General features: G+C 57.5%; 6 protein-coding genes across 8 annotated transcripts; all 6 read right to left on the bottom strand.

Moving 5' to 3' along the window:
• Window positions 1–594: 594 nt before the first annotated feature.
• On the bottom strand, window positions 595–3,975 carry ABB37_01639 (putative mitochondrial tRNA pseudouridine synthase; the record flags this gene model as incomplete). Its single annotated transcript, XM_015798224.1, has 1 exon — window positions 595–3,975. Exon 1 carries the CDS (start codon window positions 3,826–3,828, stop codon window positions 595–597), a length of 3,234 nt encoding a protein of 1,077 aa, XP_015663744.1. The 5' UTR covers window positions 3,829–3,975.
• A 553-nt stretch (window positions 3,976–4,528) lies between these two features.
• ABB37_01638 (hypothetical protein) lies at window positions 4,529–8,408 on the bottom strand (the record flags this gene model as incomplete). 2 transcript variants are annotated; one of them, XM_015798222.1, is made up of 1 exon in its annotated part: window positions 4,529–8,408. In XM_015798222.1, exon 1 carries the CDS (start codon window positions 6,452–6,454, stop codon window positions 4,529–4,531), a length of 1,926 nt encoding a protein of 641 aa, XP_015663742.1. In that variant the 5' UTR covers window positions 6,455–8,408. The 2 variants fall into 2 exon arrangements, with proteins under 2 accessions (XP_015663742.1, XP_015663743.1); XM_015798223.1 differs by having other exon boundaries at window positions 4,529–6,598.
• Window positions 8,409–9,015: 607 nt separating this feature from the next.
• On the bottom strand, window positions 9,016–14,061 carry ABB37_01637 (hypothetical protein; the record flags this gene model as incomplete). 2 transcript variants are annotated; one of them, XM_015798220.1, is made up of 1 exon in its annotated part: window positions 9,016–14,061. In XM_015798220.1, exon 1 carries the CDS (start codon window positions 13,306–13,308, stop codon window positions 9,016–9,018), a length of 4,293 nt encoding a protein of 1,430 aa, XP_015663740.1. In that variant the 5' UTR covers window positions 13,309–14,061. The 2 variants fall into 2 exon arrangements, with proteins under 2 accessions (XP_015663740.1, XP_015663741.1); XM_015798221.1 differs by having other exon boundaries at window positions 9,016–14,036.
• A 778-nt stretch (window positions 14,062–14,839) lies between these two features.
• Window positions 14,840–17,785, bottom strand: ABB37_01636 (hypothetical protein; the record flags this gene model as incomplete). The annotated part of the gene is made up of 1 exon (XM_015798219.1): window positions 14,840–17,785. The coding sequence occupies exon 1, from the start codon at window positions 17,207–17,209 to the stop codon at window positions 14,840–14,842; it is 2,370 nt and encodes a 789-aa protein (XP_015663739.1). The 5' UTR covers window positions 17,210–17,785.
• Window positions 17,786–18,362: 577 nt separating this feature from the next.
• Window positions 18,363–20,898, bottom strand: ABB37_01635 (putative mitochondrial hypothetical protein; the record flags this gene model as incomplete). The annotated part of the gene is made up of 1 exon (XM_015798218.1): window positions 18,363–20,898. Exon 1 carries the CDS (start codon window positions 20,745–20,747, stop codon window positions 18,363–18,365), a length of 2,385 nt encoding a protein of 794 aa, XP_015663738.1. The 5' UTR covers window positions 20,748–20,898.
• A 778-nt stretch (window positions 20,899–21,676) lies between these two features.
• ABB37_01634 (putative zinc finger protein kinase) lies at window positions 21,677–25,788 on the bottom strand (the record flags this gene model as incomplete). Its single annotated transcript, XM_015798217.1, has 1 exon — window positions 21,677–25,788. The coding sequence occupies exon 1, from the start codon at window positions 25,604–25,606 to the stop codon at window positions 21,677–21,679; it is 3,930 nt and encodes a 1,309-aa protein (XP_015663737.1). The 5' UTR covers window positions 25,607–25,788.
• Between the last annotated feature and the right edge of the window lie 490 nt (window positions 25,789–26,278).

Genomic DNA, 26,278 nt, shown 5'->3' with positions numbered 1-26,278 from the left:
TCTGGGGTGCTCTTGATTAATGGTGTGCGTACGGCGAGTCCCTTCCCGTACTGCATCCAAGGGGAGGAGGGGGGGGGGAAGGGAGGGCACCACGCTAACAATCTATGACGCTTGCGTGCACTTCAACGGAAGCGACGGAGCCAAACAAACTAGAAGTATTTATCGTGAATTGCTCAGCGCGATGCGTCCTCGAAGATCGAGAAGGAGGCAAGGAGAGAAGGCAAAGATAGGTAGTGACGTTGCTGCGAAAGGACATTCACGAAGCGCCTGTTACACGCCGCGTGCGGCCGCAATGATTCCACCTATGCAGAGCAAATCCGCAAGGCGGGCAGTTTCTTTTTCTCTAAGTCCGAGAGCGCGGGAAAGACTGACTTGCTCCACGAAACAAGCGTGGGCTACGTAGACTAGCGCAAGGAGCAACGGTTTACCTCTTCGTGGTCTTGCAGTGTTTCATTCATCGTTAGAGCACCGCTTGTGCTCACCGAAGAGCAAAACGTGAATCACCGTTTCTTGTTAGCTCTTACTGCTGTGACCAAAGCAGAAACAAAAAGCTTCCTAGTTCGAAAGAGCCTTCCGAATACGTCCACAGCCACGTTACCAGGTAAAGTTCCACGAGTTCTTGTTGAGCGACTGAAAGCAGGGCAATTTCTTGGCGCCACCGCTGCGGTGGCGGTGCGACGACGGCGACGTGGATCGTTTCATGCGCGTCACCGACTTGGGTGCGCCCGCGTAACGCTTCTTTCGGCGCATCACCTTTGCGTACACTTGCTTCGCCGATGCGTTTGGCGGGAGGGGGACGATGTGGCCAGCGTACGTGTCGACTTCACCCTCCCGCAGCTGCTTCGCCAGCGGACGATCAAACAGCATCCGCTTCATGTCCTCGGCCTCCTTCTCCCGCCGCTCCGAGTTGCGCAGGAGGTGCTGGCTGCCCCAGCGGTGTGCCTTCCGGTACGGATCGTCCGAGGCAGGACGGAAAAGTGGACCGTCGTGATCCCACACTTTCGTCTCCGACTCCCTCGCACGCTCCACCGGCGCCTCGTCGTTCATGAAGCCCACGCCGTCCTCGTAGCCTTCGTAGATGTCTTGCAGGGTCGTGACGTGGCCGGGATCCTCCTCGCCGAAGGTGCCCCACAGCGCATCGGGCAGCGGCAGCAACGTCACCGCCTCCGAGCCGATGCACCGCACCGACTTCATCAGCTCCGAGAGCGCCACGTTCGCGTAGCACCCGCGCTCGAGCGCGAACTCCAGCGTCAGCACACGCGTCTCTGCGTTGTACGCGTGCGAGAGGTTCAGCGGTTTGCGGATGATCGGCCGCGGCGGCTCGCGGAAGTCGCGCAGTCCCGAGCGGGAGTGCTGCGCCGTCCAATCCAGCGCGTATTTGCCGCAGATCTGCTCGTAGTAGGCCCCGATGACGTTGTCCGGCAGCGCGATGGCGTCGAAGGAAAAGCCGGGATGCACAACGTCTTCAATGGTGTAGCGGTGACGGTTCTCGCTGGTCACATGGTCGCCAAACACGTGGTACCAGTCCTGTCTGTCGTCCACATCGGTTGAAAGCTGGCGAAAAGAAGCTGGCGCGACGACGTCGCCGTCCAGCACCCTCTCTCCGCCCATGTGGTGCAGGCGAAGCGTCAAGACTTGGTTCCACAGGTAGCTCGACAACCGCTGCGCCGTCAGACGGCGGCTCTGCGCGTTTAAGTCAAAGTACGCCTCCCGAAGCTGCATGCAGATCAACTCCTCGACCTCGCCAAATGGCCTGCCGTCGACGTGAGTGAGGGGGGTGTTGAGCAGCGGACAGGAGAGAAAGGGGGCGACGTCGAGATCCGCTGGTTCGATCGAGATCTGCCGCAGACGCCGCACCACCCCACGGCGGTACTCGTCCTGGGTAGGGTGGGGATACTTCCTTGGCCGCTGCAGCAGCTCGCGCAGAGTGCGGTCCTTGCCGGTGAAGTTGAGAAACAGAAAGGCAAAGGCGAGCCAGTTGTGGCGCAGCAGCGCGAAGGCCGCGTCCTGCCGCCCGGCAAACCACGAGAAACGCTGACATCCGTAGTAGTTCGGGAAACCCTTCTCCGCAAACGCGGCAATGGCGTCGGCGAGATCACCCTTCGGCACGTCCACATCCCGCAGTACCACGCGGAACTGGTTGCCGAAGAGGTCACCCGGCAAGAGAGGCGCCGCTTCGTACGAGAAGTCCGAAAGCGTCATCCTCAGTCGTTTTTGCCGGAAGTGGCTGTTGGCCGCGAGGGCGGAGGAGGGGGAAACGTTCTCCAGCCGCACGCGCTGCACGGTGTCGCCGACGTAGTCTTTAATTCCGGCGACGCTGATGCTACGGGGGTGGAGGCGGAGGGTCTGCGCGAGAACCGCTAGCGCATTGCCGTGCGCTATGTGCTGCTTGTGCAGCGTGCACTGCAGGAAGTGACGACCACTGCCGTCGGCGCCGGCCGCATCGAAATCAGCGCTGCTGGCGGCAAAACGTGCCGTAACAGCTCTTGACGGGTTTGCCTCGGACGGGACGCTCGTCTCGGTCTCTCCGTGCTCGCTGTCGCTGCATGAAGACCCTTCAGGACCCGATGCGCGACGCTGCTCTTCTTTCAGGAGCACTTCGGCCACAGCTGCACGGTCTTTTTCGCGGACGTCTTGCGTCCGAAGCTCCTGAATACGCTGCTTCACGTCCACGGCAAAAAAGGACAGATCTGGCTCTTCCCCAGCCCCGTCGCCTCTTTCACGCGTAGGAGTCTCGTCTTCGCCGGAAAGCAATTCGTCGGGCAGCGGTGGAATGCTAAAGTTGAATCGTCGTGAAAGAGGCACCGCATCACAAAACATTCCCTTCGAACCATTAGGTGAGAGGGAAGTGGCACTGCTGCTCACGCAGTCGGCACCGGCGGTAGAATCGGCAGGAGTCATGACCATCTCTGTCACATGAAAGTCCTGCCATTGCTGACGAAACAACCCGGTGAAGCCAGGTAGAGTTGGGCTGACGTAGGCACCCATTCCAAAGCGCGCGTACACTGCCGCGTCGTCTGCGAAGAGGTGCGGCGGATGCTGCAGCAGCGCCTGCCAGGCGGCGTCTTCCGCGGCATCTGCCTTCACCTGCCGTGTCCGCTTTCGGCGATCCGTACGCAGCCACCGCTGCGCGAGCCGCTCGACTACTTCGACGGCGGTACACGGTCCTTTTTCTACGGGGCTTACCGAGAAGGTGGAGGAGGAGAGCTGTGGTGAGGAAGCGTTATCAGCCCACAACCGGCTCGTCGACTTCCTGTGCGGGGAGGGCAACATGGAAGATTCACGTTTCACCCCTGCGCCATTTGTACTGAGTTTCGGCGGGAGGGCACGGGCGTTAAGGGCGGCCAACTTCGTTTTCTTCGCCCGGAGTGGTCCGTTCACACGCAAGGGTGGATTTGTCCTGCTGTTGCTGCCTACTGGTAGCGCCGTTGCCGTTGAGGAGAAAGATGCCGGTGAAGGTTCTTCATCCGGCACCTTGCGCCACCTTAACTCTCCCTGGGCAGACGCAGCGGTAGCGGTAGTCGTCCCTGGCAGCGGGTAGTGGCCAAGCAGGTAGGTGAGGGTGTCAATTCGCTGCAACTGCTCCGTTGAAAGCCACTCACGCCATGGCTCGCCGCGATGAGTTGTGGTGCCGTTTTCGGTTGCAAGCAATGCGCTACGGTTGTCGTGAGGTGCGCCTCCTGTACCTCTAGCTGTTTGCTTCCCCTGATCGTTGCACGGCGCGTCGTGGATGTGGCGGCGGGGAACGCACCCAGGAACACTGCCGAGAGGTAAAGCCACCTGTAACGAGCAGTAAGGCCGCCAAATGACGCGCCGACGGTGGATCATGTTTTCCCCGTCCAACAAAAGATGAGCAACAAGACCAAAGGGAAAGGAAAAGGAAGGCAAGAGCACCACGAGATGTCTACGTACAGTTGAAGTCTCACACGATGTGCTGACTCCCACGCGCAGACATTTTTGTTTTCTTTGAAATCTTTGTGGCGTGAACAGAGTCGGCAGAATGCACCACAGAATGAACCACAACGCAAGGAAGTGAAAAGGGAAAGAAGAATAGAGACGAGAATGAGTTTATATTGATAATCCGAGGAAGCTGAGCAGCACGACAAAAATGATGGCATCTGCATTTTCGAGTCTTTCGTTTGCCTTTATGTTCTCGAAGATGAAGACCACAAGGATTCCTGGATCTGTAGTACGTAGAGACGTACACGCAAGTGCGAGCTTTCCTTCACGCCATGCGCGTGCGGTGGCTCTAAACTTCCTATACATAGTTTATGCGTTAAGAATATACAGGGACGGCGTCAAAGGCGGTGATCTACGAGCTTCAGCCGCTCAAAACGCATGGAATTGAAGAAGGAAAAAAAAAGTACAGTCAACGTCGCGGCAAGCATCACACGTGCATGTCAGGTACAATGGCGACACGCATATCTACAACTCGAAAATAACAACAACAAAATGGATCCGAAAGAAGGCGCATCGAGTTCATCGTTTGGCGTCATTGCAGACGACAGCGAGCACCACAAAAAGCTGCTCAAAATCCATAAGGGCTTCGAACGCCGCCTCGCATACTTCTCGGCTTCAAATTCGCCTTCCCGCGGTTGAGGCTACCGCTGCTGCTCGCACCACTCACGCTGGAAACAAACTGAGGAGACTGCGCCGGCATTGAGGCGCCCTGCCCCGCCATCGGAGAGCTCGCGAGACGCATGTGTGGAGGATTGAAAAGCGCAGAGGTTTTGCGCTGCTGCGCTTCAACTTGAAATCGATGCTGCCGCTCCACGTAGTTTTGAATATCGATGTCAACGATGCCCTTGTCCATCACCTCCGCCACATAGAAGGGTTGGCTTGCCCAGAAGGACATGGGTTGGTTTGAAGCTGCTCCGGCGATGCTGGGCCACGATGCGACGTCCTTCCCCCCTCTCTCCGCTGCAGCAGTGCTGCGGGCACCGTTTCCATTGACAATTCCATCGCTACCACTCCCACCGTTCTTTACGGACTTCGACGGCAACAACGCAGATTCCGACGGGGCTCCCACACGCACCTCCACCACCTCCTCCGCCAGCACACGGCGAGGTCCGTTGAACAGAAGAGGGGTGAGGCCGCCCTCCTCCGCGTACACGCGCTGCTCAGCGCAGTACGTAAACCAACGCACAAGGTGATCCACATCACCAGCGACGTTGTCGGGCGACGCAAACTTATGCGGCAAGTTTGAGCAATGGTGAGTCGACACTTCCACCAGCGGCACGAGATGAAAACAACGTCGACAACTGACGTAGCGAATGGCACCGATGATGCGCCACGCCCACCGCTCCAGTTGCATCATGGCGGCAGTGGTGGCGGCCGCCGTCGCTGCTGGGTCGTACTTTAAAAGCGGCGGCGCCTCGAGCACAACCGGCAACGCACGCCGTGATTCGGCGTGTGTTGTGAAGACCTCTCCGCGTGGGCCCACATATCGGATGGTGGGAGGTTTGCCTGCTCCTTTCGCCACATCCTTCGTGCGGCTGTGGTTGCGGCCGTTGCCTTTGCTGGTCCTGGAACCGTTATTATTTGCTGCCGCACCTTCCCGAAAGGACGATGGTGAAGGAGAGATGTTCGAGGTAGAGGGTGCAGACCCGCTTTCCATCGCCGTTTGCGCCGGACACTCCGGTGCGGAGAGCTGAAAAACACGGGTGAGGCGCTGAATCTCTGCCTGGTCAACAAGCATCGCGCACAACCGACACCAACGCAGACCCGATGAGCTTCTCAGGTGTAAGCCTGCCTCGCCACTGCAAGCGTTGGCTGTATCGTGTGTTTCTGCAGCGTTCTTGTCGCTCGCAGGCGTTGCGTTGTCGGAGCGCGGCCCACCTGCACCGTCGTCTCCGTCGTCGCCCTCGCCTTCAAGACCGAGAAGGTAGTACACGTAATGCTGCAGCACCGTGGCGACGAAGGCGCGATTCGGGTGCGTAGAGGTTTTGCTATCATACAAGCGCTGCAGCACGGCTGCGAGGTCGCCGTCCTGCACCATACGACTCAGCCGCAGCACCAAATCAACAGGGAGTGCCATCAGGTCGATGTGGGAGGAAACAATGGTGGACAGGTTTGTGCGGAGGTACAGCAGCGACTCTTCAGCCAGCGCCTGCATCTGCAGAAAGTGCGAGGACAACGTGACACTCACGATGTTTCGCATCGTCATGGCAGGCGCCTTACCGTTCATCCAATCGAGGAGCCACTCGAAGGTGCGGTGATCGCACTTGGCGCGCAACTTGAGGGGCGGCGTGGTGCCCGACGGCGACGCAGCAGCAGCCGTCTTGACTTCGCTCATCTGTTTCGCGATTATGGGCTCAAAGAACCGCATGTGACTACGCAGGGGCTCCAATGCGCAGCGGAAGACGCGTTCCTGCACGGTCTCCGGATCTTGCACCGCAATCTCCACCATTCGCCCATGCGATGACGGCTGTGACGCTGTCGAAAGGGAGCTCATTGCATTGAAGGAAAACGTTTTCCTTTTTACTTGAGTTTTTGGTAGAAAGGCCTTTTCCCTTTCCTACAGCAGTGTAGCTGAACGATGATGCACGTGTGATAAAACACGCACAACCAAACCGTTATCCCCCGTTCCTAAAGTTCTCCACCTCCAACGAGCATCATGACAAGAACAGCCACAACGGCAAATAGATAGAACGGGTAAGAAGAAGTAGAATGTAGAAGCGCCAAGAAAACGAAGCGGACTTGTGGGACAAGACGAAGAAGAGGGAGAGAGAGAACCTTCACTCCTGCTCTGTGGTGGTGCGTGCAGATCCTTCTCGCGACAAACAACACGCTCGTTTTGCTGAAGCAAATGGCTTCAGATGGTGTGGGAGGAACGCTCATCGATTCTATTTTTTTTTTTTTGATGATGTTTGTGTGTTTGCAAAAATACGGTGAGTATGTTCACCGGCATCGCGCCAAACCAATACATATATATATATACTTCTTTCCTTTGTAACAGCGCGAAAGCACCGTGAGACCGCTGCAAACATCAAACACAACACAACAAAACAAAACACGGCTTTTGCGCTGAAACGCAAAAACAGGACAAATGGATTTTTCTCTCTGCAGAAGCAGCGACCCACCCTTCCTCACGTCATTAAGTGGTGCAGGTAGAGTGGCTTGTTGAGCGTTTTCCCGCTGCGTCCCGCGTACGTTGGGTGGGGCAGGAAACGAAAGTCACCCAGCTGTGTCAGAGACTCAGCGGTGTCGTGTCGGTGTGACGAGAACACGGGGGACGGAGCATCCGCACCTATGGACGTGCTTGTGGATGCGGACTGCATGCTAGGCAACCGTTTGCAATCCCTGTAATATACCGTGATGTGACCTTGCGCGTAACCTGCTGCAATGGCGGCGGCTTCATCATTCGCTGATGGTACAGCCGATGGTGGCGCTGGCAAAGAACTACTTTGGAGAGACATCTGCACTATAAGAGTAATGGAGAGGGGGAGGGAGAGGGGGAGGGAGAGGGGAGCAACAAGGCGAATCCCTCAGGTTGAAAGTCGTTGCTCGAAATACACGAACAGCAGGAAGCTGAGAAAAACTTGTGTGGGTGCGTCGGCGTACGCAATCGATTCGAAGGTGAGTGCAAGCTGAAAGAACAACGAGAGAAGTTTTGTGGAGTAGAGAAGGTCTCCGGGGCTTGAAAAAAGAAGCGCGAATGTCCCCATGGACACCTCAGATCGCGAAAACCACCGGCTGGGAAAGCTTCAGGTGCATCGCAGGATTTCACCTTCCACGTTTGAAATGCATGTGCATTCACCCGTTAGCAGGTGGCACTTCCTCACAACTGCTCATGAGGAAGCACAACAGACAACGTGCTGGCAGCCTGTCGTAAAAAACAGAAGAAAAGGGAGAGAGAAAGATCGTCACCCTTCAAAGCAGCCACGAGAACGTATTGTTGAGACGCTCGAGAGTCGCAGTATCTACGTTCAGGTTAATGCCAGAGCAGCAGCAGCCAAGTGCGCGATCAGTAATGTTCACAACAAGATCACTGCAAAAACTGCTAGGAAGGAAAGAAAGGTGAAATATAGAATTACAGCTTAATTGTTCGTGTCCTTCCTTTCATTTCTCTTTTCCACGATGGAACCACAATGGGGTCATTAAATTAGCCGCTTTCCACGTTTACCGCTTCGACCCAGCGAGGTGAGTATCTGGCGATGACTGTGCCCGCATCGGTTTCACGCCTTGTGGTTTTACCCACGCCATACACATAAGCAGTCAGGATACGAGTTTGCCGGATTCATTTGAACGCTTCTCGAGGAATTTAAATCCCACTGATTTTCTTCTTCATGAAGGAACGTGCCTTTGGTCGTGATGAAGAGGGTGAGCGCTTTCGTAAATCTTCGATAAGGGTGACTTGATACAAAGCCATGATGGAAACGTCTTTGGCGATGATTGGTTACTACACTGCATTGAAGAAGATACCGCGAGCGCAGTCGACCGCACACGGGCTCTCGCCAAAGAAGAGAAATAATGAGAAATCATCGTTAACACACATCGAGAAACAGCAGTGAACTGGATGCCGCACACTTTTCGCCGGGCAACGTCCCAATTGAGGCTGCAATGCGCGATTCTCCCTTCTTTTTAGAAAACTCTCTTTTCTTCTGCTTCGTGGAAGCGAATGCACTTTTCGAAAGCCCAAATAATACCAATAATAATAATACGAATAAGCAGAGTTACTACAAAAAGAAATCATTTTCTGCTGGAGATTCAGCGGGTGTGTGTGTGTACAACGGACCTCACGAAATATTTTTTCCCTTTTTAAAGGTGATGCTTAAAAAACGACACGAAACAAGAGAACTCACGAGATTGCTGTAACACGGGTAAACAGAACAGCGCCCTGAGGAAACGAGAAAGGACACACGCCCTTGTCCGGCGCTCCGACGTCAACAGAAAAAAGGGAAAGAAAAACATCAACATGAAAAAGGTGGCGGCCCAACAAAACCCCCTATGAAGACGATGAGATACACAAAACAGGTATGAAGAGCCCAGAAGCAATTGCCACAGTACTCGCCTTTAAGAGTTCCACGGGATACCGCGCCAGTCCCAAGGGTACTTGCCCGATCCAACTGAACTTTTTTCGCTGTCGCTCATGTTGTCATGCCGCGGCGTGTGAGGTGCGCTGCTGCTCCCCGAGCGTCTCGCCTCCATCGGGGCATAATCACTTTTTGCAGCGGCCACCGGGGGTGTAAAGATAAGGCTTCTGTTTGCTTGCGCGCCCGATGCGCTCCTGCGCGACCCCGCATTGGTGCCAAGGGCGTTCGGCACAGGCGTGGACACGTGCGCACTCGTCTCCTCGACAGCCCTGCCATCCACCGCTAGCATTGCCGCCTCTGACATCAGCGGTGGCGGCCGCAGCGCCTCCTTCTTGCGCGGAAATGACCCCGCCGACGAGGCGCTGCTGGCGAGCAGCTCGGACGTCGAGAAGGACCCCGGGAGGCTCAGCACTGGCTGGCACGGCTCCTGGTAGTGCGACGTGTGCAGCAGCGAGCTGTGCCGCGCGGAGCCGCTTGCGAAGGTCACCGAGGCACCGCGCATCGACGACGGCTGGGCGCTGCTTCTCGTCGCCCACGTCAGCGGCGACGACTCCACCGGGGTGCCGACGTGGTGACGACCCTGGCCAGGACATATGTCCATTGCGGCTGACTGCCGCGGTGGCGGGCGAGTGAGGGGGTCGGTGCGCGTCGCAGTGGCGGGTGAGATGAGCGCGTCATCGCCGCGCAGCAGCGAGCGACTTTGCTCCTGTGTGGAAGGGGAGTGCCCGCCTTGACGGAAGGAACGGTCCTCGCTGCTCGAGTCGCGGGATCCGAAGATGTGAATGGGGAGAGATCCCCTCGCCACCTGTGCGGACTTCCCAACGCCAGCCGCGGCGGTACCCGAAGTGAAACATCTTTCCGCTATGGGCTGTGTAGTGGTCGTGGCGTACGCTGAGCTTAGCGCGTCTCCTCGCGTTAGGGAACTGACGTAGCTGCTGCTTTGGCTGTTCGTGCTGCCTTGCGTTGGTGCACTGCGGAGCGCCGGATGGCACGGTGCGGTGGCGTTATCGAGAAGAGAGGTGCCTGGCGTTAAGCGCACGCTGCGTCGCTGCTTCACCACCACATTCACCGTTGGTGTGTTGGCCCCGTCACGCGACGTTGTATCGGGGAGGCCAATCCAACAAGCATTGGCCAAATTCACCATCGCGGGGTGTTCCTGCTGGTGGGCGGTGCGCAGGTTGGGACTCTCGCCAGTCAGAGATAGAGGCTGGCCGACGTTGCTCAAACTGTTGTAGGAGTGCGACGGGCTAGACATGCTCGACGCGGCGGAGCTCGGCGTGCGCACAAGCGACCTGCTCGACGCCACCGGAACAGCGAAGGTCGACCGCTGATACGCCGGCAGAGAGTGGCTGAGCCGCGCCTCGTCGTAGCGGCCCACGGAGCTGCTGAGGTGGTGCGACCCCGCACGCGGCGTGGAAGTCTGTGCGGCGTCCTTTGCGCTCAAGTCGACTGCCGTGGCAGCTGTGCCGTTCCCGGCAGGCGACAACGCCCCCGTCGAGGAGGAGCTCATCGGTTTTGCCGCCTCCTCGTCGGGTGTGCACACAAATCCAGTGTGGACGCTGTAGAGCGCCATCGACGACGAGCCGGAGCCCTTCGCGCGCTCCTTGCCGCTGCTGCCTCCATGCGGGCCGCTGGAAACGCCGGACCGATTCGCGGGCGACTTTCCATCGCAGGAGCCTTGAAGGCCCCGAGACGCGGCGGTGGTGTTCGCCGCGGCGGCGTCAGAAGACGAAGTAACGGCAATGGAGGTGGAGTGCCGCATTAACGCCGCCTGTGCGCCGTCTCCTACGGAACGCGATACATCCCCTTCCTCCTCCTGCGTGCTGATGGCCGCCGCTGCATGCTTCCCACCACCTACGATGTCATCACCACTGCCGTGGACTTTCTTTATTTGGTTGCGATAAGCCGCCTCGACATCCACACCGGACAGCACCCACTGCTTTAGGAACTCGGGAGTCGTACCGTAGTAGACAACCTGACCCGCCGCCGGTTCACGCCAGATGAGAAGTCCCGCTGTGAGACCCTCCGGAAGGGTCGTCTCGCGGTTCAGCAGCCAGTGCTCGTCCGTCGGGGGCGCACGCCGCGAAGCGTGGCACGCGCTGCGGCACAGGGAAAGCAAAATGTCTTCCGCATACTCGCCCGTCGAGACTAGCCACGCTCCTCGAGATGTCGCAGCTGCCGCGGCGGTCTCTTCCGCCGTTGCTGCTGCGTTGCCGCCGGGCACTTGAGTTCGAGCGCCATCCGCAACGTAACGCAGTACTGTGCCAGCGGAAACCATTTTCCAGTTCTCCGCCGCATGGCGGAGGAGGTGACGGTCGCTGCTGCGCGCCGTGTCATCGCCTACCTCGCCCCCATGATTGCTGTCCATGTGTGCATGCACCTCCACGTAGGTGTCGTGTGGGGTGATCCACACATCGCCTGGAACCGGCAGCGTCTTCGGTGGCCGCGGCTCGTCCTCGGACAGCAACAGCGTGCCATCGAGAGGATTTTCGCGCAGATTTCGCTGGGCGAGTTCCTGCCGCAGCTTTGCCGCCTCCCCGCCGACGAGCTGCTCAATGTGCGCGAGATAGACGCGGGAGGCCCACAGTAGCACGCGTCCCATCGACTCCGCATCAATCGAACCGTGGAGCTCCTCCTCCTTGATGACGGTATGGATGAGACGCTTCAACGAATGCGGTGCGTCATCGTCACCCACAAGGACCCCTCCCAACAAATGGGAAGCAGAGTCGCCTCGTCTCGTAGACGTCCCGTCCGCATTCCGCATTGCCGCATTGTTGGGATGCGCGTTGCGTGAGCGGCTCCCTTTTCTCTTGCCACCTCGAGTGGGTGCAACCTCATCGACCCGCCCTTTCACTTCCTCTTCATTATCGTGAAGGCGATCAGCGATGATGGCAGTAGATGCAGCAGCCGGGACTGATGCTGTCCCAGGGCTATCGACCGCTGTCCGTGCGTCCTGGTCCATTCGCGCGCGCAACTCGCGCACGTAGCAGAGGGCGGGGACATCCGCGCGGTGCACAATCACCTCGATGGGACGCCGCAAAATAACCTCACTTGCCACCTCCATCGCAGGGGACGGCGACGTGCTGCCAAGCCCTTCAAAAGGGACGTTGGACCCACCAGAAGGTGACGAGCGGGCAATGGGTTGTTGCTGCTGCTGGTGTTGTCCCTCGTACCCGTCGACACCGTATGGGTCTGTGTGCTCCTCGGCACTATAGGGATCCGTGTACGGATCGCTGCACGAGTTCGCTTTGGCAAAGTGCGTCTGGGCACCTGCACTGCCACCGCGAAGCCCAGCGAGTGGATCCATATCCGCCGTCGAGACGGCAGCCAAGGGCACCGGTGAGAGGGACGTTTCTGTGCAACGAACATCAACATTGCCGCTATCAATACTGGATGCGGCTGTCCCTAGAGGCCGCAGGAGCCTCTTATCAGCGTGGTGCAAGATGCCGATCTCCTGAAGCTGCGTCATGTACGTGTGGGCGGCCAGCAGCGTCACCTGCGTACGGTGATTGCCGCCAGTGCTCTTTGACAGGAAGATGGTCAGGCACATTGGGGACTTAGCGGCATGGTTTGGATGCATCGAGGGAGGACAAAATCGCGTGTCTCCCACAAAACCGAAAATGCGTACACGCAGCGTGTGGTGTGGCACACGAACCGTGTTCTCAATCGTCATGTAACCGTTGCTGACGCCACTGTCGCCCTGCTTTCCACGGCGGTGTTGCCTGCTCTTGGCGGAGTCCTTCTTTCTCGAGCTGCTGCTCAGGCCGACGGTACCGTCAGGTGGGGACGCTGTGGAGGCCGCACTCGTGTTTGCCGTCGCTGCTGCTGCTGCCGCCGCCGCCGCGGTGACCTGTGCGTTGCACACAAACGCCACCGCGCACGGCACTGGCGACACAACGCGGCCGGCGCGACTCAACGCAATCAGCTCGTTATCCGTTTCCATGAGTCGCTGCTCGCTCAGGCTCATGTACCAGTTGTACAACTCCTTGTCGGAGCTGATGTGGTTGTGCACGACGGTGTGCTCCGTGAAGGTGCTACGCGCATCGCGGTAGTAGTAGGAGACGGTCGGTTCGCGCCGCACGTGTACCAGTTGCTGAAAGAGCGGCGAGGCCGAACTGGGGAAGTAATCTGGAATAAGCGGAATAAGGACAATTTCCGGCTGCTGTGAGAGGTTAGCCGATGCGTCACCTGTGGACGATGCACCACCCGACCCCACGCGCGGGTCACGCACGATGTGGCGCACCAGCGTCTCTCGACTCGGCGCACCTCCCATTCTTGGCACCGATTCCGTGACGCGGTGACGTAACACTTCTCGTTCGATCCTGTTTCTCCTTCCCCTTTTTATTTTTGGGTAAAGTCAAAAACGTGAGCCCGAGTGCGCAATCTCAGTGAAGACGGACAACAACAAAAGAGGGGCTACGCTGGCGCCGCGGATTAGAAAACTATTAAAACGATTCCGCCGATACCTCGCCCAGCGCCGTTGTCTGGCTGAACGAGAGACACAAAGAGAGAATCACACGGATAAATAGGTGTAAATTGAATTCAGCTTAATCGATATAAAGAGAGGAACAGAAACGTAAACAACGAACGTAAAGCGAATCACGTGGGTAATGAGAATTATTCCACAGATATATTTGCAACCCTTAAGAAGGTCAAAGAAAGAAGGAGAACAACAACAAAAAGAGGCAAAAAACTCGGAAAGAAAAGAAACATGCGCAACGCAACCCTTTTCAAAACTGCGTTTCTCCTCTTCCTTCAATTCTTTCTTTTTTTTTTTACTTCAAGAATAGGAGAGAAACCGATTTCGCCAGGTAAGTAAAGTGTGAAAGAGAAAAGAAAGCCGCTTTCAAGTAAACCGCTGTAGGTATGTCTGCTCCGCAGCACAGATGCTGGTGCTAATTATAGACTTCAGGAAGCAGAACAAACACCTTCACGGTCTCGCAGATTGGTTTTTTTTTTTTTTACGAAGAGGAAGAAGCGCCAAGGTAAAGCTTCTTGGCTTTTCGGAGGAACCACGAGAATACCTCATGAGTTAGCAAAAACGAAGCAACGACAAAAGAGGAGAGTGTGGAAAGGGAAAGAAGAAGGAAAGTGCAGAAGGTCCCGTACAGCAATTAGCAAGGCATGGAAACCCCTTTCGATTTGCTCAAATCGCGAACGAGCATGCCATATTTTGTGTTCTCTTGGTGAACCCAAGTTGATAGCCGTGATCCACTTGCATCCCACAACTTTTCCGGCGTGACCAAGAGAGGGGAGAACGGAAACGCTGCTACGCTCTACTCGCTACCACGGCCATAACTTAGCAATGACACCCATTAATAACCACCATGCATCGCATCGCAACCAAACCCCTGAACGCAACTTTTCACTTCTCGCCTTTAACAAGGTCGAAATGCGCAGCGGCCAAAAGCAACTTGCCACTTTTCAGCTCCGCTTCCTTTGTCCGGAAACGCGAACAACAACAACAAAAAAGAAAAGTGCAATAGTGAAGATTACAAGGTAAAGGGGGAAAAGAGAGACGCTTCGAAGCGCCGCCGAAGCTGCTCGTCGTGTCTACCGCACCACCGATAATGAGCAGCGCGCAGTGAAGAAAAACAAAACATAAAAACAAAAAAGTGGAGAGGAGAGAGGGAAACCGCCGAGGCTTTTTTCTTCCCTCCGACGAACGAATGAAAATGACGAAAGGAAAAGCAGCCTGCGTCTCCATTCTCCTCTTTGATGTGAAGCAACGCGCTTCTCCCTCACTCTCTATATAAAAATAATATGATGTATTGTATATATAAACACTGTTTCTCGTCTACTTTCTAACGTGAGGTAGGCCCACCGACCGAATTGCGCAACGTGTGGTTGAGACCTTCCAACGCAACAAGCTGTCCGCAGAGGGGAGCAGCCCCGTAGAAGAGTCGGTCATCCGGTAATAGCTTCCGAAGTCGGTACATGAATACTTCGTTCGCTCGGGCAGACAAACGGGCCTCTTCCTTTTGGCTCACAAAAACAGCCACTTCTTGCATCACGTCGCCGTAGAGGTCCCGATTACGCAGCAGCGTGCGCAAGGTGCTGCGAATCCCATCCACAGACCACTCCACCGCAGAGTGCATGGAGGAGTCGACGTACCCTCTCCGCGTCGCGGCATTGTCCAGCCGCGCAGAGCACTCTCCATTGCCCCCGTTGTCCGTTAACGACGTGACTGGGCGAATGTTTGACTCACTGTTCTTGCGGACGTGCGGGGGTACCGAGCTCAGCTGCGGTGCGGGCTGCGGGCGTGGAGAAGCGCTGCCGCGGAGAGGCACGGCAGCGGAGGAGAGCCCACCGGGTGCGCTGGCACTCGTGCGGTTGAAGGAGGAGGAAGAGGCCGACTTGGGCGTCGCTCGACGGAGGGGCGACGCGGCCGGCGGTGTCTTCGGGTACGGTTTGTTGCTGCCCCGGGCTGACGCGTTGCGCGGGCCGGGCGTTGCGGCAGCCGGCCGCGGTGCCTGCGCTGCGTCATTGAGCCCGTCCTCGCTTGCCACAGTCGTCGGGGGTGTCGAGTGGCTGTCGCCGGTTTTCTCCGAGGGCAGAGGAGAGGGTGTGGCTGCTGCTGCTCTGATCGACGGTTGTGCATGCGGCTGTGTCGGCCGCGGTGCCAAAATCATCACGCCATCCTGTTCCATCACGAGTGCGTTGTCCGCCTCGGTGTAGCGCTGGTTGTTTTGCCGCTGCCACTCCGTAAAGTGCCGCCGCATCTCGTGCTGGCGCTGCGCCGTGTCCAGCTTCATCTGCCGCATTGCGTCTGCCTGCAGCTGCTGCAGCTCCTCCACGCTCTGGCCCGTGCGCCGCTGTGGGCGAGAGCCGTTGGCTTCGCGGAAAAACCCTTCCTGCTCCGCGAACATCTCGTTCAGCATACGTGTGTTCTGGTCGAGAGGACCGCTGCCGCGTACACCCCGCCGCGGACTGGGAGACTTGCGCTCAACGGACATGCGTCGCCGGTCCGCATTAGGGCCGCGTGGGCTGACCTGGCCATCGTTGCGGACCTTCTGCGGGCTGGCGTTGAGGCGCTGCAGCTGCTCGAACTGGTGCTGAGCTCGTTGATGCCAGCTATCATCCGGCGCGTGCGCGGGACGGGGAACGGCGTCGCGGTGCACGGGAGCCTGTGGCTGTGGCGGCGGTGGTGGGGGTTGGTGAACCGGGGTTCCCGTATCGGACTTATTTCGGCTATTGTGTAGGCGGGTCGTCGGCACCTCTGGCGGGGGGGATGACGTGCTCGAGCTTGGCGGGGGATTGGAGACGCTGTTGTTACTGGCGGACAGGCTCACGGGTTGATGTGTTGTCAGCGGTGTTGGCGGGTGCGACGACGGGGCTGGTGGAGGTGGTGGGGCTGCTGGCGTAGGGGCTGCAGTGGTGGACGTCGTGCTTGCCTTTTTGGCGGGCCACAGAGGCTGGCCCAACTTCACATTTCCTGCGAGGGCAATCAGCGACTGCGCGACGCTCTCCATCGACGGCCGCTTTGTCGGCTCGGGCGCCATCATCCGCGCGATGAGCTGCCGCGTGCTGCCGGAGCGTCGTGCGAGTCCGGTGCCTTTCGCCGTCAGCAGCACCTCGCCGAGACGCCCTAAGCACCAGACATCTGTTGCGGTCGCGTGGAACGACCACTTCGGTTGTGCCAGCACCTCGGGCGGATAGTCTAAACTCACATTCACGCCGTTGTTGCGCCGCTCCTGCATTTGGTTGATGTAAACTGGGAGTGCGAGCGGAACACCTAAAAGTATTTGCGCCGTGCCGCCGGTCTGGTGGTCGAGGAAAAGGCGGTCCGTCGTCAAGCCAGGAAAGTAGAGTTTGTGCGCCTGCATCTCGCGAATGGACAGGGCGCTGGCGCACAGCCATCGTAACACCATCTGCTCCTCCAACGGGCTATCTAACTCATCCTCTAGAAAAGTGGATACGTCGCCCTCCGGCGCATAGGACGTTACAACGCTGAGGAAAGAGTTTTGGACGAGAACGGCGTGAATTGGCACAAAGCCGCGCAGCCGCGCCCCCCGCAGTGCGTTGCACGCCTCCTCCGCCATCTTCACGTCGTCCTCGCACCAGCCGGCAACACTAATGCGGCGCAGCACCCGCAGTGCGCCATTCGCCTCCGTGTCCTGCACGAGCAGAGTCGCGGAGTTGTTGCCGATGCTGAGCACCTTCTTGCGAATCATTTCACACCAGCCGTGGACTGCGGAAAAGAAGGAAAAGGTAGAGATAGAGCCAACGAAGATCCTCTACAGGGTGGAAGGACCTTCTCTCCAACGAAAAAAACGCAGTGTGCGCTTGTACAATAGTGTGCACAAAGAGATCGAAGAGAAGCGAGAAGGCGGACCAGCTAGCCAACCAAACAGCAGAACCGTCGCGTGGGGAAGCGACTGGAAATGGGGAAGTTGAGGACAATGCAGGAGACAACGGAAAGGACGTATAAGTCGATTAGGAACCGCAATAACAGCAATAACAGGCAGAGTACTATGACACATGTAGGAAGAAAAATGCAAGAAGGACGCTACACAGGAACTGCTTCGCTGTCTGGACGCAAACGGCAGCAGAACCTAGCGCCAAAGTCCTTGCTTCTAAAGCAAGGAAAACAAAACCAGTTAAGCAGTGGAGTTGGCGAAACAACAGCAGAAAATAGGATAGGGAGAGAAATTGGGTGAGGCAAAGCGTTTTTGTTATTGAGCACCAACACCAAAAGAGAAAACCCCCGGCAACCAGCCTCTTACAGTAAGTGATTGCAAGAAGAGACTTCGAGACAAATGGAAGTTGCGCGAGCAGTTTGATTTCAAGAAGAAGCAAATGATAGAGGTGATAGAGAAGAAGTTACTGTTGCAGAAAAAGAAAATAGAAGAGTAGTATTGATGGTGCTCGGCAGGAGTCCGGGCGAACGTGAAGAGCTACATCAAGCATCAATTCATTTGAACTTCTCGATGTAGTAACAAAAGCGGCTGGAGCCTACACGCAACGACGTTGTACGACCAGTAGCACCTCTCTCTCTCTCATAATAGATATAGATATTTGGGTATCCAGCTGACTTCGTGCTGATGTTCGTGTGGGGTAGAGTAAAGTAACACTTTTAGTGTGCACACGCTGAAAACAACAAAAGGCGATTGTATCCGGTGTATACCTCATCTTCTTTTACACCAGGGGTGTTTCATTTTGAATGATGGTTCGCCCAAACACGACCGGAGTACATCATTTCCGACAATTCTGTGAGTTCGACAAGCAGCGACGTTGTGTCCAATGTGTGTCGGTCTGAAGCAGTACACACCGCCCCACATTTATGCTAATTCCCTTCGGCTTCTCGCCATTTTTTTTTTTTGGCAGCTACATCAAGCGCACAATGCGATCACCGGCGATGGCAAACATGTCCTTCATCGCACCCAGCGTCGCTACGGTGCCATGGCGGTAAAAGTAGCGCTGCAGCACCAACGGCGCACGTGTCCGCAGCGACGTCAGCGTCGTGCCGCCTTGCGGGATGAGCGGCACGACCATGCGCACGATCTCCGCTTTGTCCAGCACCGGCTCCTCCACCCTTGCCCGTCGCACGACAATGACGCTTTCATCATCCGGATAGGGCCAGATGGCGAAGTAGTCACCGTACTGCTCAAGCAACAGTCGCACGTCGGAGACAGCTTTCGGCAGCGCGTCGCGCACCGCCGGCGGTACAAGAGAGAGCACCTCACTGAGCTCTGCACACTGCATCAGCGGGAGGGCGTCGTAGAGCTCGCGCACCGCCCACTCCGCGTTCGCCTCAGGCGCCATCGCAGCTGGGATTTTAAGAATCGGATCGTTCGGGTCCAGTGAGTTCATGCGCAGCCGTTCGTTGAGTAAGGTGTCCGTGCACGCCTCGTGCTCGGGAATAAACTTGTAGACGCGCATTTTGTCCACCGAGACGACGAGCGCCTTGCCGTGCAGGCGCAAAAACGTGGGGAAGGAGCGACACTTCTGTTTCACCGCTGCCTTTTCAGCCGCGGAGAGGAGGCCGTAGAGGCGCCCCGTCGACACCGTCGCTGCAGCTTTCTCCGCCGGCTCGGCGTAGTCCTTCCCTGCCGCCGCCGCCTCCACGCACGTCCACACCTTTGCAAATATCTCGGGAAGGGGAGAGGAGTCACAGTCCAGGTCTCGCAGCGAGTTTGGCGCCTCGCGGTACGGGCGGGCGCGCAGCCGGCCATCCACTACTTGGAAGTACTCCGGGTACTTTCCTAAAATCCCGGTCACGCCGAGACGGGGGTCGAACGCGGGGTGGCGCGACACGATGGGCGCGATTTCCTGCAGCACCTCCGCCAGAGGGGTAAACGCCTTCGGCACTTGTGGGGCGATGAGGCCGATCAGATTTGCCTCCGAGTTGCGCGGCGGGCGCCGCAGCTGGTTCGCTGTCGGCGAGCTCTCCACCGACGCCGTGCCGCCCGTGCGAAACCGCGCGTCTGCCATCCCCCGTTTTGGGTGATTGAAGGTGGATCTGAGACGCACCTCGGAGACGCTGAAGGTGGAGCGAATGTCGATGTAGTGCTTGAAGCGCTTCAGGAAAAAGCGAAAGGATGAGTCGGCATAAAGTTGCTGGATGTTACTGGGCATCATGGGCGCTATCTCGTCGACAGGGGTGTAGAAAGTTGGGATGTACTCCACCAGAACATCCATCATTTGGATCGTGGAGCGGAGTGGCACCGCAGCGGGGTTAGAGCGCACGTCATCCGCCACCTTATCGAGACTAGACGCAGAAGGAGACAGCGGCGCCCCACCACTCGTTCCGACGGATGGCGCGCCAAAGAAGGCAGGGGCGCCGGTGATGTTGCCATACCGCTCCCTTGAACCCACCGGCTGCGGAGGAGGAGGCGGCGCCGTTCCTGTAGCGGGAGAACGAAGGCCAGTAGAGCCTTCAGAGGCCTTTTCCGGTGCCGTGACGGGGCGATTCGTTGTGCCTTCTTCCTCGGTGGAGGAAGGTGAAGAGGTGTCCTCCGTCTTCTTCTCAGAAACAGCATTCATACAAGAGGCTGTTTTGCCATCCGCACCTGTTGAAGACGCTGATGAGGTTTCTCCTTGCGTTGCCGTTGTTGATGGAGGTGCTTCCTTGCGTGCCAGGCGTCCTCCGGGCATGAAAATAACTACTTCCTCTGGAAAGTGATCGACGAGGTAAGCACCGACGCCAGACGCCATCAGAGTAGCAGCAAACGCATTCCGTTCGACGGACCCTGTCTCCCGTTTTCCGCCGCGGACTTCACATTTAAGCTCTCCATCAGACGACGGAGAGCGTTGATACTTCTCCATGTAGCTTCGCAATGACTTTGGCAGTGGTCTCAGCAACGCACTGACGGTAATGCATTGCGGTAGGAAGCCAGTGCTTCTGTTTGGTGAGGGGGGAGAGCGAGGCACGCACGGGAGGAGAGGAAACACAAGAGCCTTCACCTCTTGGGGGGAGAAGGGTGCCGCGACGCGTGCGGCGGAACTTGACGACATCCATGGGTTTTCTTGTTGAGCATGAATGGCAGGGGATGCAAAGGACGGTGGGGCAGCGGAGGGCGCTTCTGCCTCGCGGCCATCGGTGTAAAAAGGCGGAGGTGCACCTACGGAAATTGAGCGACGTGAGGTCCGCAGCGCAGCTTGCGGTGAGGAGGAAAAAACAGTGGGCACCAGGTAACGGCAGCACCGTAATTTACTTCGAGTGCCCACGCTGCAGTACTTTTCTCCTTGCACAGAAATTTGACGACGCATTTTGCACCCGGTAGGACTACGACTCTCTACGAAGAGTAGAAGGAAAGAAAAAAGAAAAGGGATACGCCGTGGCGCAATACGCTGCTGGATCTGGCGGAGACGATAGTGAAAGAGGGAAGGTGCAAATGTCGTCGAAGGTGAACGTTGCATCCATCGACAAAACAACGATGCGATACAGAACACGAGAAGCAGAGGAGCCACAGAAGAAAGTTCAGCGAGACGGCGAATTGATCCAAGCACGGCAAATACTAGTAGAACGAATACCGCCGGAAAGGCGTCGCTAAGTACAGTGGCGAGTGACTCGGACACCCATGTAAAGCATGTAAGGCTTAAACATGCACTGTGGATGCTGCGTACACGTTGAAACGAGAATCAGAAAAAAAAAAGAGCTCGAGATGATACACGCTTCAGCGCACGACGATGAAACAGTTGAACACGTGTGGTCATCGCCGTTTGCAACACGTGTTTTCTTGGTTTAAGGGGGGGGGGGGAAGGAGGGTATTTCTTTGTCCTTTGCAAAGGTGAACGTTGAGCGCACTCCAACAGGAAAATAATAAAGAGAGAAAGAGAATTTCAAGCGACAAATAGGGTGCACAAAAGGCAAATAAGAGCACTGAAGGCAACGTTCGAAAGCAGCGAAATGAAAGCACCACGAAGGGAAACATAACGAATAGCACCATGTTATATATCGTTGGGCGAAGGCGAAATAAAAGAGAAAAGACACTACGGAAAAAAGGCACAGACGAAACGTATTGAATGCCGTGTGCACTATAGCAGTACTCCTGTCTCGCAGCCTCTCCCTCTCTCTCTCTCTCAGCCGCTCCACGGAGATCGGAGAGAGTGACTGCTGACGGATGTCTCCGGTTGCTAGACCGCGCTTCCGTATCAAAGTAGCATGAATGGGTGTACGAAGTAACTTTGAGCAACACTCACTCCAGTTTTTCAAAGACCAGCGAGGTAAAGGCCATAAAGTCCTCTTCAAACGCGCGCTGCGGGCGCGTCGACAAGCGAAGAACATACCGGCGCTTTGGTGGCGTGGCGGGCGGGGACGCCGTCGCACCTCTCTGCGCCTCTGCGTTGTCCACCGGCGTCAAGGTCGTTTCGGCCTCCCGAGACAGCGCACCAGACTCTCTGTGCGTGACTCGGCCGTCAGCGCTAGAGTCGCTGTCGCACTTTCCAGGGACCTGCGCCGACTTGGGCACAGCTTCCGTCGCACCGTTCAATGAGCCACTCTTGCCGTCTAGCGCGGACTGCTCCTCGCTCATCCCCGGCCTCTCCGTAGACTTGGACATGGGCTCCACGTCCATGCGGTATTGAAAGACGGTATTGGTAAGCATCAAGTTCGGGCAAAGGTTGCCCTCCGCGTGGTGCCGTACAACACCGCAGCCGTCGTCCGTGGAGGAGGGAAAGATCTGAAAACGGCCGAAGCTCGCGACGTAGGAGCAGTACGCATCACACAAATCCTCCTTCGAGAGCTGTCCGACACGCTGCACCGGTCCCATGGGTCGTCGCGTATTCGGCGACAGCTGAAGACTAAAGCGCGCGTCGGAGCTGTACACGAGCAGCCCCCCAACACTGCCACCCCAAGGGAAGATCACGCGACCATCTTTGAGGGCGTGCACCTCGACCGACACGACGCGCCAGACTCCGTGAAAGCACTTCAGTGCGGTTTCGGTAGAGTCACCAAAGCGAACCGGCTCCCGCAGCGTCCGTCCATCTGCCGAGAGAACCGATGGAGGCAGGAGGGTGAGGGATGGGGATAGTACACGCATCTCGGGGTGGCCTCCATTCGCACCGGATTTGGCTGGCTGCGAAAGCCCTGCTGTCGGGGACACCGCGCTGGACGCGAAGGACGACGACAAGGAGCTGTCCGACGTGCGAGAGAGGGGAAAGTTCTCAAAACACCTGGTGAGCGCGTCAATCGAGGCACGCGTCATGTTCGTCAGTGGTGGTACGGAGGCCCACTCCGAGACGAACTCGCGCTTGAAGTGGCGGACGTCGTTGTCGCGCAGGTCGCCGGGGATGCACGGCGCACCAACGTCTTTGCGCCGCAGCGCGTCCCAGTCGACGGTGCGGAAGAAGGGATGTTTCTTGATGACCGCAGCGTCTTGCAGACGCATGGACGGGTCACGCGCCAGCAGCCCTGACAGCAACGAGGCGGCCTCTGCAGTGAAGCCCTTGAAGCCTGTGGTGTCCCCCGCGGTGGTAGTGGCTGCGGCAACCGCCGCGGCCGCCGTTGCAGCAGCAGCACTGCGAGGGAACCCTGGAAAGGAAGGCGCCACCACCTGATCGCCACCTGCAGCGTTCGCCACCTCGGTCTTCAGCAGCGGCAGCTTCAGCTCCTTGTGCAGCACGTTGTCGTACACCGTATTGTTGTTGCGTGCGTGGAACGGGGTGCAACCCGTGAGCATTTCGTAGAGCATGATACCGAAGCCCCACCAATCCACCGCAGCCGTCTGCACCTGACCTTGGATCGTCTCCGGTGCCACGTACTCGGGGCTGCCAACGAAGCTGCGGCGGCGGCTGCGAGAGAAAGCACGTCGGGCAAGGCCGAAGTCGGTGAGGCAGATGTGTCCGTCCGCCGTGAGCACCACGTTCTCGGGCTTCAGGTCTCGGTGCACAACGTCCTGGCGGTGTAGGTGCTCCAGCGCAAGCACGAGTTCCGCCGCGTAGACGCACGCCGCCTCCGGGGTGAGGCGCAACTTCGGGTAAAGGTAATCGTACAGCTCTCCACCCGGTAAATAATCCATAATGAAGACGAGGTAGTAGTCCGTCTGGAAGGCGTAGTAGCAGCGCACAATGTATGGGTGCGGCTTCATGGTGGTCAAGATGGACTTCTCCTCCTTCATGTACGACGTCATGCAGCGCTTGTAGACGGTGGACTTGTTCATAATCTTCATGGCGTACACCTTGCCGGTTGACCGTTGCTGCACCTTCAGCACCTTACCAAAGGTGCCTCGACCAATCACCGTGAGGAGCTGAAAGTCGCCGAAGCCGACGGCAGACAGAGAGCCAGAACGGCCGGCGAAGGAGCCGGTCGGCGAGCCGCGCCGCTGCGGGGAGCCGGGACCGGTGCCGCGCTTCTGAAGCATCATCGAGCTCTGCTCCTCCCCCACGCACGTCATCGGGCTCAAACTGGATGGCGCTGCAGCCGCCAACGAGGTGTGCGGAGAGGCGCCACCTGTGCTACTACCGGTGGCACCGTAGGCCGGAGTGCCGAGAGTAGACTGCATACCGCGATAGGCGCCGCCACCAGCAGCGGTGATGCAGCGGTCAAGCCGTCGGCTGTAGTTCTCCGCACACTGCCGACAAGCCAGCACATTGCGCGCCACCACGCTCGGCGCCTCACCCAACGCGTTGGCTGTCTGCGGCGAACTGGGAACGCGTTCCTTCGCCGGAGGCGCCGCCCACACCGGGGCGGTACCACCACCTTCCAACATGGACACCTTCTGCAAGCACGAGGTACAGAACTGCACGCGGCAGAAGAAGCAGCGGTGCGGGTAGAGGAACGAGGTGAACTCCGCGTTGCACTGCGCGCAGTTGGCGGACGCCGGCGGGAGTCGCTCGTCTGTGAAGCTCATCTGCAGCGCGGCCGTGGCGACAAAGGAAAACTCGTCCGCCAGGGTGCGCGGGTATTTTTTAGGGCGCACGTTGTCTGCCGGGCCTTCGCCGTCGTGGACGTCACCACCGTTTTCGTCGCGGTTCTCGCGTTCGCCACTCGCGCGGAGATTGGAGAACGTCGCAGTGGACGCTGATATGCCTCGCCTGTTCGGCGACTGCGTGTTCCCTGGTGCAGAGGAACTACACGTCCTCTGCGCTCCTTTTGCTGTGGGTTGCGCCCCTTCCCCCTCGGCTGCCGATGTGCTCCCTCCTTTGGCATTGTCACTATTGCTTTCTTTCGCCTGGGTGCCTTCAGCTCCAGCATCTTCTAACTGGGCTGCTGGGAACGTGCATTGAAAAGCGTCGGGCGGTGCACTGACAGGCTGCTGAGGTTCTCCTTCGCGGTGCGCGGTACTTGATGGCCGTTGCTGCTGCTGCTGTTCTCTCTCGATCGCCTCATCAGTGTCGTCGCAGTCGATTTGGTTGGTGCGTGTGCTAATTAACCCCAGCAGAGGCTGGATCCCGGTGATCTTCAGGTGCGTGGGGACCTCGCCGTCGTGCAAGAAGTCGAACAGAGCGGTGCGTGCGACATAAAACAGATTCTTCTGCACCAGAAGCTGCTGGAGGTAAATCTCCAGATAACGCCGACGCTGCTCTACCAACTCAGGGCTTTGATTTGTTACATCCATCCAGTGACTACCTGGCAGCACCGGCACCACACCGTACGCGCCGTGGTTGGACCCGTGACGGCCTACGCACAGCTGGCGCAGGTCGTGATCGAGCGTCTTAAACTGTTGATAGCGACGGTATACCCGCCAGGCGTCGTAGCCCCGCACGCACTCGATGACGTACTCAACGTAGTTCTCCTTCACACGGTAGTGGGTGATAACGACGGAGGTGATGGAGTACTGTTGCGCAAGTAGCACTAGCAGTTCCGCATCAATCTCGGGGTCAAGGGGGTAACGACGCGGCCAACGTGGGCGTTCCAGCAGACGCTCCTCGCCCTCGAACGCGCGCCGATCCCAGCCACCACGGACGCCACCAGAACCGGCACTGCTGCTTTCGCTGAGCGGAGTGTCGTGTAATGGAGGCGCCGCGTTGACCTCACCTGTGGCAGCACCAGTAGTGGTGCTGTTGGTTGCTCCGGCAGCGGACACGGCGGTGCTGCCTGGAGCACCGGCGCTGCCTGCTGCGCCCGTGCCGTTGGCACCTGAGGAGCTTTTCGCGTTGCTGGGCTTGCCAAATAAGCGGTAAAACATCAAGGAGCAATACAAGAGAGAGAAAGACAATTTAAAAAAAAAGAAAGAAAAGTACAGCTGTGGATAACGAAGATGCCTGCTATCCAAAGAGCCGGTGAGGCAGCAGCCGGCACGGAAAGGGGAAATACAAAACTGGTTTCCCGCCGCCGATGTGTTTGTGGGAAGTTCGTTTTCGAGTTTCTTCGTGGGAGACCACACACAAGGAAGAGACAAGGACGGAGAGCACAGATGAGGAAGCGAAACCACAAGAAGAGAACGGTATGCGTCAGCTCGCAGCATTCCACTCACTGCGGCCTCTTCCTGATGCGGCGAAGAAAGAAAAAAAAAACGACGACAACATCGAAACGATGATGGGAAAAGTACGACGAGAGTGCTGACAAATCGAATTCAGGTGATCGGTGCACGCGGACCAAGACTCATGTGGAGCCGCTACGATTCCATCCCGTGAGATTGCTTCTTTGCATCCATCCTAAAGGTTAGACCTGCTGCGAAGGAGGAAGCGCTTGCCGATCCGGGTTCTTTGCTTGTTGGGTTCAAATGGGTCACAGAAGAGAGCATGTGGAGAAGCAACGTGAAATATATATATATATATATCCGTGCAAAGCACTAGGTATCGAATGGGCAAAGAGTGCCGCGAAGTTTATGTGTTCGAAAACAAGCAAAAGCAGATGA

The sequence above is a fragment of the Leptomonas pyrrhocoris genome (assembly GCF_001293395.1).
Source record: "Leptomonas pyrrhocoris isolate H10 chromosome Unknown, whole genome shotgun sequence".
Lineage (NCBI taxonomy): Eukaryota > Euglenozoa > Kinetoplastea > Trypanosomatida > Trypanosomatidae > Leptomonas > Leptomonas pyrrhocoris.
Note: the sequence above shows the minus strand (reverse complement) of the source record. Positions and strands in the feature narration are given on the sequence as shown.